This window comes from Catharus ustulatus, chromosome 40 (genome assembly GCF_009819885.2).
Source record: "Catharus ustulatus isolate bCatUst1 chromosome 40, bCatUst1.pri.v2, whole genome shotgun sequence".
NCBI classification, from domain to species: Eukaryota; Metazoa; Chordata; class Aves; order Passeriformes; family Turdidae; genus Catharus; species Catharus ustulatus.
In genome coordinates this window covers 181315-193801 of record NC_046260.1, presented here as the reverse complement: position 1 = coordinate 193801, position 12487 = coordinate 181315, and the positions used below count along the sequence as shown (strand labels likewise).

The 12487-nt window shown below is 56.3% G+C and overlaps 1 protein-coding gene and 1 long non-coding RNA gene across 2 annotated transcripts in view; both read left to right on the top strand.

Moving 5' to 3' along the window:
• LOC117010225 (Snf2 related CREBBP activator protein) overlaps positions 1-8458 on the top strand; it is a 74801-nt gene extending 66343 nt beyond the window's left edge. The window contains exons 29-32 of the mRNA XM_033084517.1: positions 1034-1207; positions 3122-3205; positions 6776-7431; positions 7561-8458. Of these exons, the coding sequence (XP_032940408.1) occupies positions 1034-1207; positions 3122-3205; positions 6776-7431; positions 7561-8458 (1812 nt within the window). The remainder of the gene's footprint in view (positions 1-1033; positions 1208-3121; positions 3206-6775; positions 7432-7560) is intronic.
• Positions 8459-8555: 97 nt separating this feature from the next.
• LOC117010222 lies at positions 8556-9200 on the top strand. The gene is made up of 2 exons (XR_004420593.1): positions 8556-8833; positions 9031-9200. It is a non-coding gene; the product is annotated as an uncharacterized LOC117010222 (long non-coding RNA).
• The last annotated feature ends 3287 nt before the right edge of the window (positions 9201-12487 follow it).

Genomic DNA, 12487 nt, shown 5'->3' with positions numbered 1-12487 from the left:
TGTCCCCAAATCCCTCAGATGTCTCCACATGGCTTGGGTGGCCGCAATGTCCCCAATGTCCCTGAATGTCCCCAGTGTCCCCAATGTCTTCAAATCCCCTGACTGTTGCCAATGTGCCCAATGTCACCAATGTGACATTTGTGTCCCCAATCCCCTGGATGTCCCCAATGTCCCCAATGTCCCCAATCCCCTGACTGTCCCCGCTGTCCCCAGGCCCTGTGTGGCGCCGAGGACCCCGAGGACATCCGCGCGGCGTCCCAGGCCCAGGCGGAGCACGTGGGGCCTGAGTGTCCCCAGTGTCCCCAGTGTCCTCATGATGTCCCCAATGTCCCCAATGTCCCCAATGTCCCCAAATCTCTTTGATGTCCCCAATGTCCCCAATGTCCCCAGTGTCCCCTGAATGACCTCAGTGTCCCCAGTGTCGCCAATGTGACATTTGTGTTCCCAATGTCCCCAATGCTCTGAGTGCCTCCAATGTCCCCAAACCCCTTCGATGTCTCAAATGTCCCCAATGTCCCCAATGTCCAAAATCTCTTGGATGTCCCCAATGTCCCCAGTGTCTTCAGTGTCCCCAATGTCCCCAATGTCCCCAATGTCCCCAGTGTGACATTTGTGTCCCCAGTGTCTGAGTGTCCCAAATGTCCCCAATGTCACCGAGTGTCCCCAATGTCCCTGTGTGTCCTCAGTGTTGCCAATGTGACATTTGTGTCCCCAATCCCTTGGATGTCCCCAATGTCCTTGAGTGTCCCCAATGTCCCCAATGTCCCCAATGTCCCCAATCCATTGATTGTCCCCAATGTCCCCACATTGTCCCCAATGTCCCCACTGTCCCCATGATGTCCCCAATGTCCCCAATGTCCCCAATGTCCCCACTGTCCCCATGATGTCCCCAATGTCCCCAGTGTCCCCAATGTCCCCAATGTCCCCTGAGTGTCCCCGATGTCCCCAGTCCATTGATTGTCCGTAATGTGTCCAATGTCCCCAATGTCCCCGATGTCCCTGAGTGTCCCCTGAGTGTCCCCGATGTCCCCAGGCCCTGTGTGGCGCCGAGGACCCCGAGGACATCCGCGCGGCGTCGCAGGCCCAGGCGGAGCACGTGGCCGCCATGGCCGAGTTCAGCGAGAGCCTGAGCCCCGAGGACGGGGGAGGGGCGGCCGAGGAGGAGCTGAGCAAGGCGGAGCAGGAGATCGCCGCGCTGGTGGAGCAGGTGAGACTCACCTGGGGACAGGTGACACACCTGGGGACAGGTAACACACCTGGGGACAGGTAACACACACCTGGGGACACCTGGGGACAGGTAACACACACCTGGGGACACACCTGGGACAGGGGAGGGGCTGAGCAAGGCGGAGCAGGAGATCGCGGCGCTGGTGGAACAGGTAACACACCTGGGGACAGGCAACACACACCTGGGGACACACCTGGGGACACACCTGAGACAGATAACACACACCTGGGGACAGGGGAGGGGCTGAGCAAGGCGGAGCAGGAGATCGCCGCGCTGGTGGAGCAGGTAACACACCTGGGGACACCTGGGGACACCTGGGGACAGGTAACACACCTGGGGACACCTGGGGACACCTGGGGACAGGTAACACACCTGGGGACACCTGAGATACACCTGAGATACACCTGGGACAGGTAACACACACCTGGGACACACCTGGGACAGGTAACACACACGTGGGGACAGGTAACACACCTGGGATACACCTGGGACAGGTAACACACCTGGGGACAGGTGAGGGGCTGAGCAAGGCGGAGCAGGAGATCGCCGCGCTGGTGGAGCAGGTAACACACCTGAGATACACCTGGGGACACACCTGGGGACAGGTAACACACCTGGGGACAGGTAACACACCTGGGGACAGGTGACACACCTGGGGACACCTGAGATACACCTGAGATACACCTGGGACAGGGGAGGAGCTGAGCAAGGCGGAGCAGGAGATCGCGGCACTGGTGGAGCAGGTAACACACACCTGGGATACACCTGGGGACACACCTGGGGACACCTGGGGACAGGTAACACACCTGGGGACACCTGAGATACACCTGGGACAGGTAACACACACCTGGGACAGGTAACACACCTGAGACAGGTAACACACACCTGGGGACACCTGAGATACACCTGAGATACACCTGGGGACAGGTAACACACACCTGAGACACAACTGGGACAGGTAACACACCTGGGATACACCTGGACAGGTAACACACACCTGGACAGGTAACACACACCTGGGACAGGTAACACACACCTGGGGACAGGTAACACACACCTGGGACAGGTAACACACACCTGGGATGGGTAACACACACCTGGGACACACCTGGGACAGGTAACACACACCTGGGATGGGTAACACACACCTGGGGACAGGTAACACACACCTGGGACACACCTGAGATATATCTGGGTGAGGGGGGTCACACTTGGGGACAGGTGTGGGAATGAGGGAAATGCTGTAAAAATCACATTAAAATCCCATCAAAATCTGACAAAAATCCCACAAAAACCCCATGATGACCCTATAAAAATTGCACAAAAATCCTATAAAAGCCCTGTAAAAATCCCATAAAATTTCTGTAAAAATCCCACAAAAATCCTGTTAAAATGTCACCAAAACTCCACAAAAATCCCATACAACCCCCTAAATATCCCACAAAATTCAAGTAAAAGTCCCATAAAAATCCCACAAAAATCCCATGAAAATGTCACCAAAACCCCCCAAAAATCCGATAAAATCCCCTAAAAATCCTGGAAAACCCCCTAAAAATCCCACAAAATTCCTATAAGAATCCTCTAAAAATCCCACAGAATTCCAATGAAAATCCCACAAAATTCCAATGAAAATCTCACAAAACCCCCTAGAAATCCCACAAAAATCCCATAAAAGTCCCGTAAAGTTCCAATAAAAACCCCATAAAAATCCGAGTAAAATCCCATTAAAATCCTATAAAAACCTCGCAAAAATCCTATTACATTTCTGTAAAAATCCCATAAAGCTCCCCCAAAAATCCAGTAAAAGTCCCACAAAAATCCCATAAATATCTCACAAAAACCCCATAAAAAAACCCCAAAATCCCCCCCCTGAGTCCCCTCCCCACTTTGCAGCTGACCCCCATCGAGCGCTACGCCATGAACTTCCTGGAGGCGTCGCTGGAGGACGTCAGCAGGGAGGAGCTGAAACAGGCCGAGGTCTGGGGGGATTTGGGGGGTCCTGGGGGGTTTGGGGGGTCCCAGAGTCATTTTTGGGGGTCCTGGGGGATTTTTGGGGGGGTCCTGGTGGGATTTTTGGGGGTCCTGGGGGATTTTTGGGGGATTTTTGGGGAGTTTCAGGGTAATTTTTAGGGTTCTTGGGGGGTTTTTTGGGGGGTCCTGGGGTATTTTTTGGGGGTTTTTTTGGGGGTCTTGGTGGATTTTTGGGGGGTCCCAGAGTCATTTTTGGGGGTCCTGGGGGATTTTTGGGGGGTCTTTGGGGTTTTTTGGGGGGTCCTGGGGGATTTTTGGGGGATTTTTGGGGGTCCTGGGGGATTTTTTGGGGTTTTTTGGGGGTCTTGGTGGATTTCTGGGGGGTCCCAGAGGGGTTTGGTGGGTCCTGAGGTATTTTTGGGGGGGTCCCAGAGTAGTTTTAAGGGGTCCTGAGGGGTTTTTTGGGGGGTCCCAGAGGGGTTTGGAGGGTCCCAGAGGAATTTTTTGGGGGTCCTGGGGGATTTTTTGGGGGTCTTTTGGGTTTTTTGGGGGGTCTTGGGGAGTATTTTGGGGGTCTTGGTGAATTTTTAGGGATCCCAGAGGGGTTTGGGGGTTCCTGGGGGATTTTTTGGGGGGGTCCTGGGGGATTTTTGGGGGATTTTTGGGGAGTTTCAGGGTAATTTTTAGGGGTCCTGGGGCATTTTTTGGGGATCCCAGAGTAATTTTTAGGGGTCTTGGTGGATTTTTGGGGGGTCCTGAAAGGGTTTGGGGGTCCTGACGTATTTTGGGGGGGTCCCAGAGTAGTTTTAAGGTGTTTTGGGGTATTTTTTGGGGGTCCTGAGGAATTCTTTGGGGGGTCCTAGGGTACCTTTGGGGGTCTTGGGAAATTTTTTGGTAGTCTTGGTAGATTTTTTGGGGGTCCCAGAGGAGTTTGGGGGCTCCCAGAGTAATTTTTGGGAGGGTCCTGGGGGATTTTTTGGGGGTCCTGGGGTATTTTTTGGGGGTCTTTTGGGTTTTGTGGGGGGTCGTGGGGAGTTTTTTGGGGGTCCTGGGGGATTTAGGGGGTCCCAGAGGGGTTTGGGGGGTCCCAGAGTATTTTGGGGGGGTCCTGGGGGGGTCCCAGAGAATTTTTCAGGGATTCTGGGTTATTTTTTGGGGAGTCCCAGAGGGGTTTGGAGGGTCCCAGAGGAATTTTTTGGGGGTCCTGGGGTATTTTTTGGGGGTCTTTTGGGTTTTGTGGGGGGTCTTGGGGAGTATTTTGGGGGTCTTGGTGAATTTTTAGGGATCCCAGAGCGGTTTGGGGGGGTCCCAGAGTCATTTTTGGGGGTCCTGGGGGATTTTTGGGGGTCCTGGGGGATTTTTGGGGGATTTTTGGGGAGTTTCAGGGTAATTTTTAGGGCTCTTGGGGGTTTTTTTGGGGGTCCTGGGGGAATTTTTTGGGGGTTTTTTGGGGGTCTTGGTGGATTTTTGGGGGTCTTGGGGAATTTTTAGGGATCCCAGAGGAGTTTGGGGAGTCCTGGGGGATTTTTTGGGAGGGTCCTGGGGGGAATTTTGGGATTTTTGGGGAGTCTCAGAGTAATTTTTAGGGGTCTTGGGGGGTTTTTTTGGGGGGTCGTGGGGAGTTTTTTTTGGGGTCTTGGGGGATTTTTTGGGGGTCTTGGAGTATTTTTTGGGGTCTTTTGGGTTTTTTGGAGGGTCCTGGGGAGTTTTTTGGGGGGTCCCAGAGGGGTTTGGGGGGCTCCTGGAGTATTTTTTGGGGTCCTGGGGAGTTTTTTGGGGGTCTTGGTGGATTTTTGGGGGGGGTTCTGGGGGGTTTTGGGGGGTCCTGGAGGAGTTTTGGGGGGTCCTGGGGGGTTTTTTTGGGGGTCCTGGGGGATTTTTGGGGAGTCTCAGAGTAATTTTTAGGGATCTTGGGGGTTTTTTGGGGGTCCTGGGGGATTTTTGTGGGGGTCTTTTGGGTTTTTTGGGGGGTCCTGGGGAGTTTTTTGGGGGGTCCCAGAGGGGTTTGGGGGGCTCCTGGAGTATTTTTTGGGGTCCTGAGGAGTTTTTTGGGGGTCTTGGTGGATTTTTGGGGGGGGTTCTGGGGGGTTTTGGGGGGTCCTGAGGGGATTTTGGAGGGTCTTTTGGGTTTTTTGGAGGCTCTTGGTAGATTTTTGGGGGGTCCTGAGGTATTTTGGGGGTCTTGGAGGGGTTTGAGGCATCCTAGAGTAATTTTTAGGGGGGTGCTGGGGAATTTTTTGGGGTCCTGGGGAGTTTTTTGAGGGTCTTGGTGGATTTTTGGGGGGGGTTCTGGGGGGTTTTGGGGGGTCCTGGAGGAGTTTTGGGGGGTCCTGGGGGGTTTTTGGGGGTCCTGGGGGGTTTTTGGGGATCTCAGAGGGGTTTTTGGGGGTCCAAAGAATTTTTGGGGGGGTCCTGGAGGAGTTTTGAGTCAATTTAAATTTTGGGGTTCAATTTAAATTCTGGGTCTGGGGTCTCACCAATGGGTTTAGGGGTTGGAAGAATCCATTTGGAATTTGGGGGGGAGTAAAAGAGTTCTTTATTGACTTGGAATGGTCCAAAAAATCCAAGGGGGGGTCAATTTAAATTTGGGGATTTAGTTCAAATTTGGGGGGTTCAATTTAGATTTTAGGGGTTTCCAATTGGGTCTGGGGTCTCATTAATGGGTTTAGAGTTGGAAGAGTCCATTAGGAATTTGGGGGGAGATCAAAGAACTCCTAATGGCTTTGGGAATGTCCCAAAAATTTTGGGGGGAGTCAGTTAAAATTTGGGGGGTTCAATTTAAATTTGGGGAGTTCATTTTAAATTTGGGGGTCCCCAATTGGGTCTGGGGTCTCATCAATGGGTTTAGGATTGGAAGAGTCCATTTGGAATTTAGAGAGGGGTTAAGAGAGTTCTTTATTAACTTGGAATGGTCCAAAAAATCCAAGGGGGGAGTCAATTTAAATTTGGGGATTCAGTTCGAATTTGGAGGGGTCAGTTTGAATTTCAGGGGTCCCCAATTGGGTCTGGGGTCTCACCAATGGGTTTAGGGGATGGAAGAGTCCATTTGGAATTTGGGGGGGGGCTTAAGACAGGTTCTACTGGGTGTGGGAAGGTCCCATAATCTTTGGGGGAGGTCAGTTTAAATTTGGGGAGTTTAATTTAAATTTGGGGGATTCAGTTTAAATTTGGGGTGCCCAATTGGGTCTGGGGTCTCACCAAAGGGTTTAGGGCTGGAAGAGTCCATTTGGAATTTGGGGGGGTGTCAAAGAGTTCTTTATTAACTTGGAAGGCTCCAAAAAAATCCAAGGGGGGATCAATTTAAATTTGGGGGTTCAGTCCAAATTTGGGGGTTTTAATTTAGATTTGGGGGTCCCCAATTGGGTCTGGGGTCTCACCAATGGGTTTAGAGGTTGGAAAAGTCCATTTGGAATTTGGGGAGGTTTATAGAGATTCTAATGGCGCTGGGAATGTCCCAAAAATTTTGCTGGGGGTCAATTTAAATTTGGGTGGTTGAATTTAAATTTGAGGGGTTTAATTTAAATTTGGGGGTCCCCAATTGGGTCTGGGGTCTCACCCACCCCTCCCCCACCCCAGGAGCAGGTGGAGGCCGCCCGCAAGGACATCGACCAGGCCAAGGGGGGCGGGGGCCGCTTCCGGCTGCCCCCCCCGCCCCGGGACGGCGACGAGGAGGAGGAGGAGGAGGAAGAGCCCGGAGCGGCCGCCATGACGGGGGGAGGGGCGGCGGCCATGACGGGGGGAGGGGCTCCGGGCGGGGAGGAGGAGCCTCAGAGCGACAGGGGGGGAGGGGACAGAGGGGACAGAGGGGACAGGGGGGCGAGGAAACCGCGCCGGGCCCGGGGCCCGCCCCGCCCCCCCCACCCCGAGCGGCCGGGGACGCGCGCCAGCCAGCGCCTGCGGGCCGTGACGTCACCGGTGACATCATCCCCGCCCTCGGCGACGTCATCGGGGGCGGCCCAGCCCGTCCCGGCGGCGCCGGCGCCCGAGGTGGGGGCGGAGCCGGAAAAGGAAGTGACGTCATCGCCGGTTCTGCCCGCGCCGGTGACGTCATCGCCGCCACAGGCCACGCCCCCGCCCTCCCCGCCCCCGCCCGCGGTGGTGACGTCACCGCCGCGCCCCGAGACCCCGCCCCTTCCGGTGACGTCATCGCCGCCCCCGGTGACGTCACCGCCGCCTCCCCCCGCGACGTCATCGCCGCCCCACCCGGCGCCGTCCCCCCCTCCCCCTGCGACGTCACCGCCGCCCCCTCCCCCCTCCCTGCCGCCGCCTCCCCCCTCCCCCACCCCCGAGGAGCGGCCCCGCCCCTCCCCCTCCCCGAGCCCCGCCCCTCCCCCGGCCCCGCCCCCGCGGCGCCGCCGCAGCGCCGACAGCGAGATCCGGCAGAGCCGCGGCGCCGGCCCGGCCGCCAAAGTGCTGCGGACGCTGCCGGGCCGGCTCGTCACCGTCCTGGAGACCCCTCCCCCCACCGCCGCCACCGCGGGGGGAGGGGCCTCCCGCGCCCGGCGCCGCCCCCGCGACCCCGCCCGCCCCGCCCCGCCCCCGCCCTCCTCGGCCTCCTCCCCCTCCTCGTCGTCGTCCGCCCCTCCCCCCGCCAAGCGCCGGCGCGGCCGCCCCCCCAAACGGCGCCTGCTGGGCGGGGGAGGGGCGCGCTCCCGCCGGCGCCGCCATCTTGGGGGGCGCGGCCCCGCCCCCTCCGCGGAGGCGCGGAAGCGTCGGGGCCGCCCCGTCCGCGGGGCGGGGGCGGGGGGAGGGGCGGGGCAGTCCCCGCCCAGGAAACGCCGCCGGGGGCGCCCGCCCAAGATGGCGTCGCCCGGGGAAGGTGGGGGAGGGGGAGGGGAGGGGTCCAACCCGCCCAGCCCCCGCCCGGCCACGCCCACCCCGCCCCGCACCACCCGGGCGCGCCCCGGGGCGCCGTTGGCCCCGCCCCTCCAGCGGGAACCGCGGCGGAGGCCACGCCCACCCGAGGACAGCGGGGACGAGGGCGTGGCCACCGCGGGCGGGGGAGGGGCCAGGAGGAGGGAGCCCCACCCCCAACCCCCGGCCAAGCGGCGGCGCGGGGGAGGCGGGGGAGGGGCCAGGACGGCGGCGGCCAGGAGGAGGCGCCGCGGTCACCGCGGCTCGGCCGCCGCCCCTCCCCGCCGGCTGCAGCCCCCCCGGCGCTGCGCGGCCGCCCCGGTGCAGGGAGGGGGAGGGGCGGCCCCCCAGGACCCCCCCGCGGGGGTGGGGGCGGCGCTGAGGGGGAGGAAGGCCAAGACGTGACGGGCGAGGCAAGATGGCAGCGGCGGCTGGGGGAGGAGAGGGGAAGATGGCCGATGGTTGGGTTTGGGGCACAAAATGGCTGAAATTTGGATGAGGCCCAAAATGGCCGACAGTTGGACGGGGCACAAAATGGCCGACAGTTTGGTTTAAGGCATAAAATGGCGGATTGATGGATTGGGCACAAAATGGCCGACAGTTTGGTTTAAGGCATAAAATGGTGGATTGATGGATTGGGCACAAAATGGCCGACGGTTGCGTTTGAGTCACAAAATGGCTGAAATCTGTATGAGACCCAAAATGGCTGACGGTTGGGTTTGGGGCACAAAATGGCTGAAACTTGGATGAGGCCCAAAATGGCCGACGGTTGGGTTTGAGGTACAAAATGGCTGACAGTTGGACGAGGCCCAAAATGGCCGACGGTTGGGTTTGGGGCACAAAATGGCTGAAATCTGTATGAGACCCAAAATGGCTGACAGTTGGGTTTGGGGCCTAAGATGGCTGACGGTTGGGTTTGGGGCACAAAATGGCTGAAAGTTGGATGAGGCCCAAAATGGCTGACGGTTGGTTTTGAGGCACAAAATGGCTGATTGATGGATTGGGCACAAAATGGCTGACAGTTGGGTTTGGGTCACAAAATGGCTGAAAGTTGGACGAGGCCCAAAATGGCCGACAGTTTGGTTTAAGGCATAAAATGGCGGATTGATGGATTGGGCACAAAATGGCCGACAGTTGGGTTTGGGGCCTAAGATGGCTGACGGTTGGGTTTGGGGCACAAAATGGCTGAAAGTTGGATGAGGCCCAAAATGGCCGACGGTTGCGTTTGAGGCACAAAATGGCTGACAGTTGGACGGGGCCCAAAATGGCTGACGGTTGGGTTTGAGGCACAAAATGGCTGAAAGTTGGATGAGGCCCAAAATGGCCGACGGTTGCGTTTGAGTCACAAAATGGCCGACGGTTGGGTTTGGGGCACAAAATGGCTGAAACTTGGATGAGGCCCAAAATGGCCGACGGTTGGGTTTGGGGCACAAAATGGCTGACAGTTGGACGGGGCACAAAATGGCTGATGGTTTGCTTTAAGGCATAAAATGGTTGATTGATGGATTGGGCACAAAATGGCTGACGGTTGGGTTTGGGGCCTAAGATGGCTGACGGTTGGGTTTAAGACAGAAAATGGCCGTCAGTTGGATGAGGTACAAAATGGCCGTCGGTTGGGTTTGAGGTACAAAATGGCCGACTGTTTGGTTTGGGGCATAAGATGGCCGACAGTTGAGTTTAAGGCACAAAATGGCTGATTGTTGGATGGGGCACAAAATGGCTGACATTTGGGTTTAAGGCACAAAATGGCCGACAGTTGGGTTTGGGGAACAAAATGGCTGACCTTTGGATGAGGCACAAAATGGCTGACAGCAGCCTGGGGATGGTCATGTGATCTCTGGGTATTTCCAATCTGGTTCAGGAGGTGACCTTTGACCCCAACATGGCCGACACGGTGATCTTTAGTTGACCCCAATATGGCTGACATGGTGACCTTTGGTTGACCCCAATATGGCTGACATGGTGACCTGTGATTACCCCAATATGGTCGACACGATGACCTTTGGTTGACCCCAATATGGCTGACACAGTGACCTGTTATTGACCCCAATATGGCTGACAGGTTGACCTTTAGTTGATCCCAATATGGCTGACATGGTGGCCTTTGATTGACCCCAGTATGGCCGACACACTGACCTGTGGTTGACCCCAATATGGCTGACACAGTGACCTCTGACCCCAGTATGGCCAAAACTGTGACCTTTGGTTGACCCCAATATGGCCGACATGATGACCTTTGGTTGACCCCAATATGGCTGACATGGTGACCTCTACATGACCTCACTATGGTCGACACAGTGAATTCAAGATGGCTGACATAATGTATCGATGACATCACTTCCGGTGGCCATCTTGCATTTCATGCCATCGTGGTGACATCATCTTAAAGCGACAGCTCGTGTTGGGAACTGTGACCTCATTGCTGGTGGCCATCTTGGATGTGGTGACATCATTACCAGCAGCCATTTTGGACTTTGTGACATCACAACTGGTGGCCATTTTAAACTTGATGACGTCGTTGGTGACGGCCATCTTGACAATGACTCTACCAGCGACCATCTTGCTTCCGGTGGCTGTTGTCACTCCCGGCGGCCATCTTGCCTCTCGACAACATTCGTGTACTGGCGGCCATCTTGTTTATCAGCGTCCATCTTGATCTGGTTATCGCGTGACCTGGCAGCCATCTTGAATACGAGCCGATGCCAGAACCTGCCGGCCATTTTGCCTTTGGCAACCATCTTGATTCTGACACCTGGTGGCCATCTTGGCCACGAGCAGACTCAGAAACGCGGCGGCCATCTTGCCTCCCACCAGCCTTTCATGACTCTGGGCAGCCATCTTGATTCCTGGCGGCCATGTTGACCACGAATACATGCCAAAGCCTGGCAACCATCTTGTCTTCTAGTAGCCATCTTAACTCTGACCAACGTGTGACCTGACAACCATTTTAAGAAGAAATCCTGGTGGCCATCTTGTTTCCTGGCGGCCATCTTAAACCTGACCAACGTGTGACCCCGCAACCATCTTAACGAGAAAACTTGGTGGCCATCTTGTCTACTGGCAGCCATCTTGACTCTGACCAACATGTGACCTGGCAACCATTTTAACAGGAAGAGGAATCCTAGCAGCCATCTTGCCTCTTGGCGGCCATCTTAACTGACCAACATGTGACCTGGTAGCCATTTTAACAGGAAGAGGAAGCCTGGTGGCCATCTTGTCTCTTGACAGCCATCTTGACTTACCGTCACATGACCCGGCAGACATCTTAAGAATAGGAGAAAATCTGGTGGCCATCTTGCTCCTGGTGGCCATCTTAACTGATGACTAACACGTGACCTGGCAGCCATCTTGAGAAGAGGAAACCTGGCGGCCATCTTGACTGAACAACACATGACCCAGCAGCCATTTTAAGAAGAGGAAACCTGGCAACCATCTTGTCTCCTGGCAGCCATCTTGACTGACCAACATGTGACTAGGCAGCCATTTTAACAGGAAGAGGAAACCTGGTGACCATCTTGCTCCTGGCAGCCATCTTGTCTGACCAACACACGATCCAACAGCCATGTTAATAAGAAGATGAAACCTGGCAGCCATCTTGTCTTCTGGCAGCCATCTTGACTCTGACCAATGTGTGACCCAGCAGCCATTTTAACAGGAAGAGGAAACTTGGCAGCCATGTTGACTGACCAACGTGTGACCCGGCAGCCATTTTAAGAAGAAGAGGAAACCTGGTGGCCATTTTGTTTCCTGGCGGCCATCTTGACTCTGACCAACACACAACCCAGCAACCATCTTAAGAAGAGGAAACCTGGCAGCCATCTTGTCTCCTGGAGGCCATCCTAACTGATCAACATGTGACCCGGCAGCCATCTTGAGAAGAGGAAACCTGGCAACCATCTTGTTTCCTGGCAGCCATGTTGTCTCCTGGTGGCCATCTTGACTCTGATCAATGCGCGACCCGGCAGCCATCTTAAGAAGAGGAAACCTGGCAGCCATCTTGTTTCCTGGCAGCCATCTTGACTGACCAACGTGCGACCCGGCAGCCATCTTGACTACGAGCCGACCACGAAACCCGGCGGCCATCTTCCACCCTGGCAGCCATCTTGCCTCCCGGCGGCCATCTTGTTTCAGGACCGGGCCCAGCAGAGTCGGGGGGGGTTCGGGGGTGGGGGGAGGGGCGTTTTTCTCCCCGTTTCCGTTCCCCTGCCGCCATCTTGTTGTAAAATTGGTTCCTTTTGAACCCGATCTATGCAAAGGTGCTTTGTGCTGGGCCGGGGGGCGGGGCCGGGATTTTTTTGGGGGAGGGGGTGGGTGGGGTTAAATTGGGGGGAGGGGTCCCCGCCCCTCCCCCACCCCATCCTGGCTGCGGTCGAAGCTTTTTCCTGCGATGAATAAAAAAAAAAGGGTTGAAAAGTTCAAAATTTTGGGGACCCC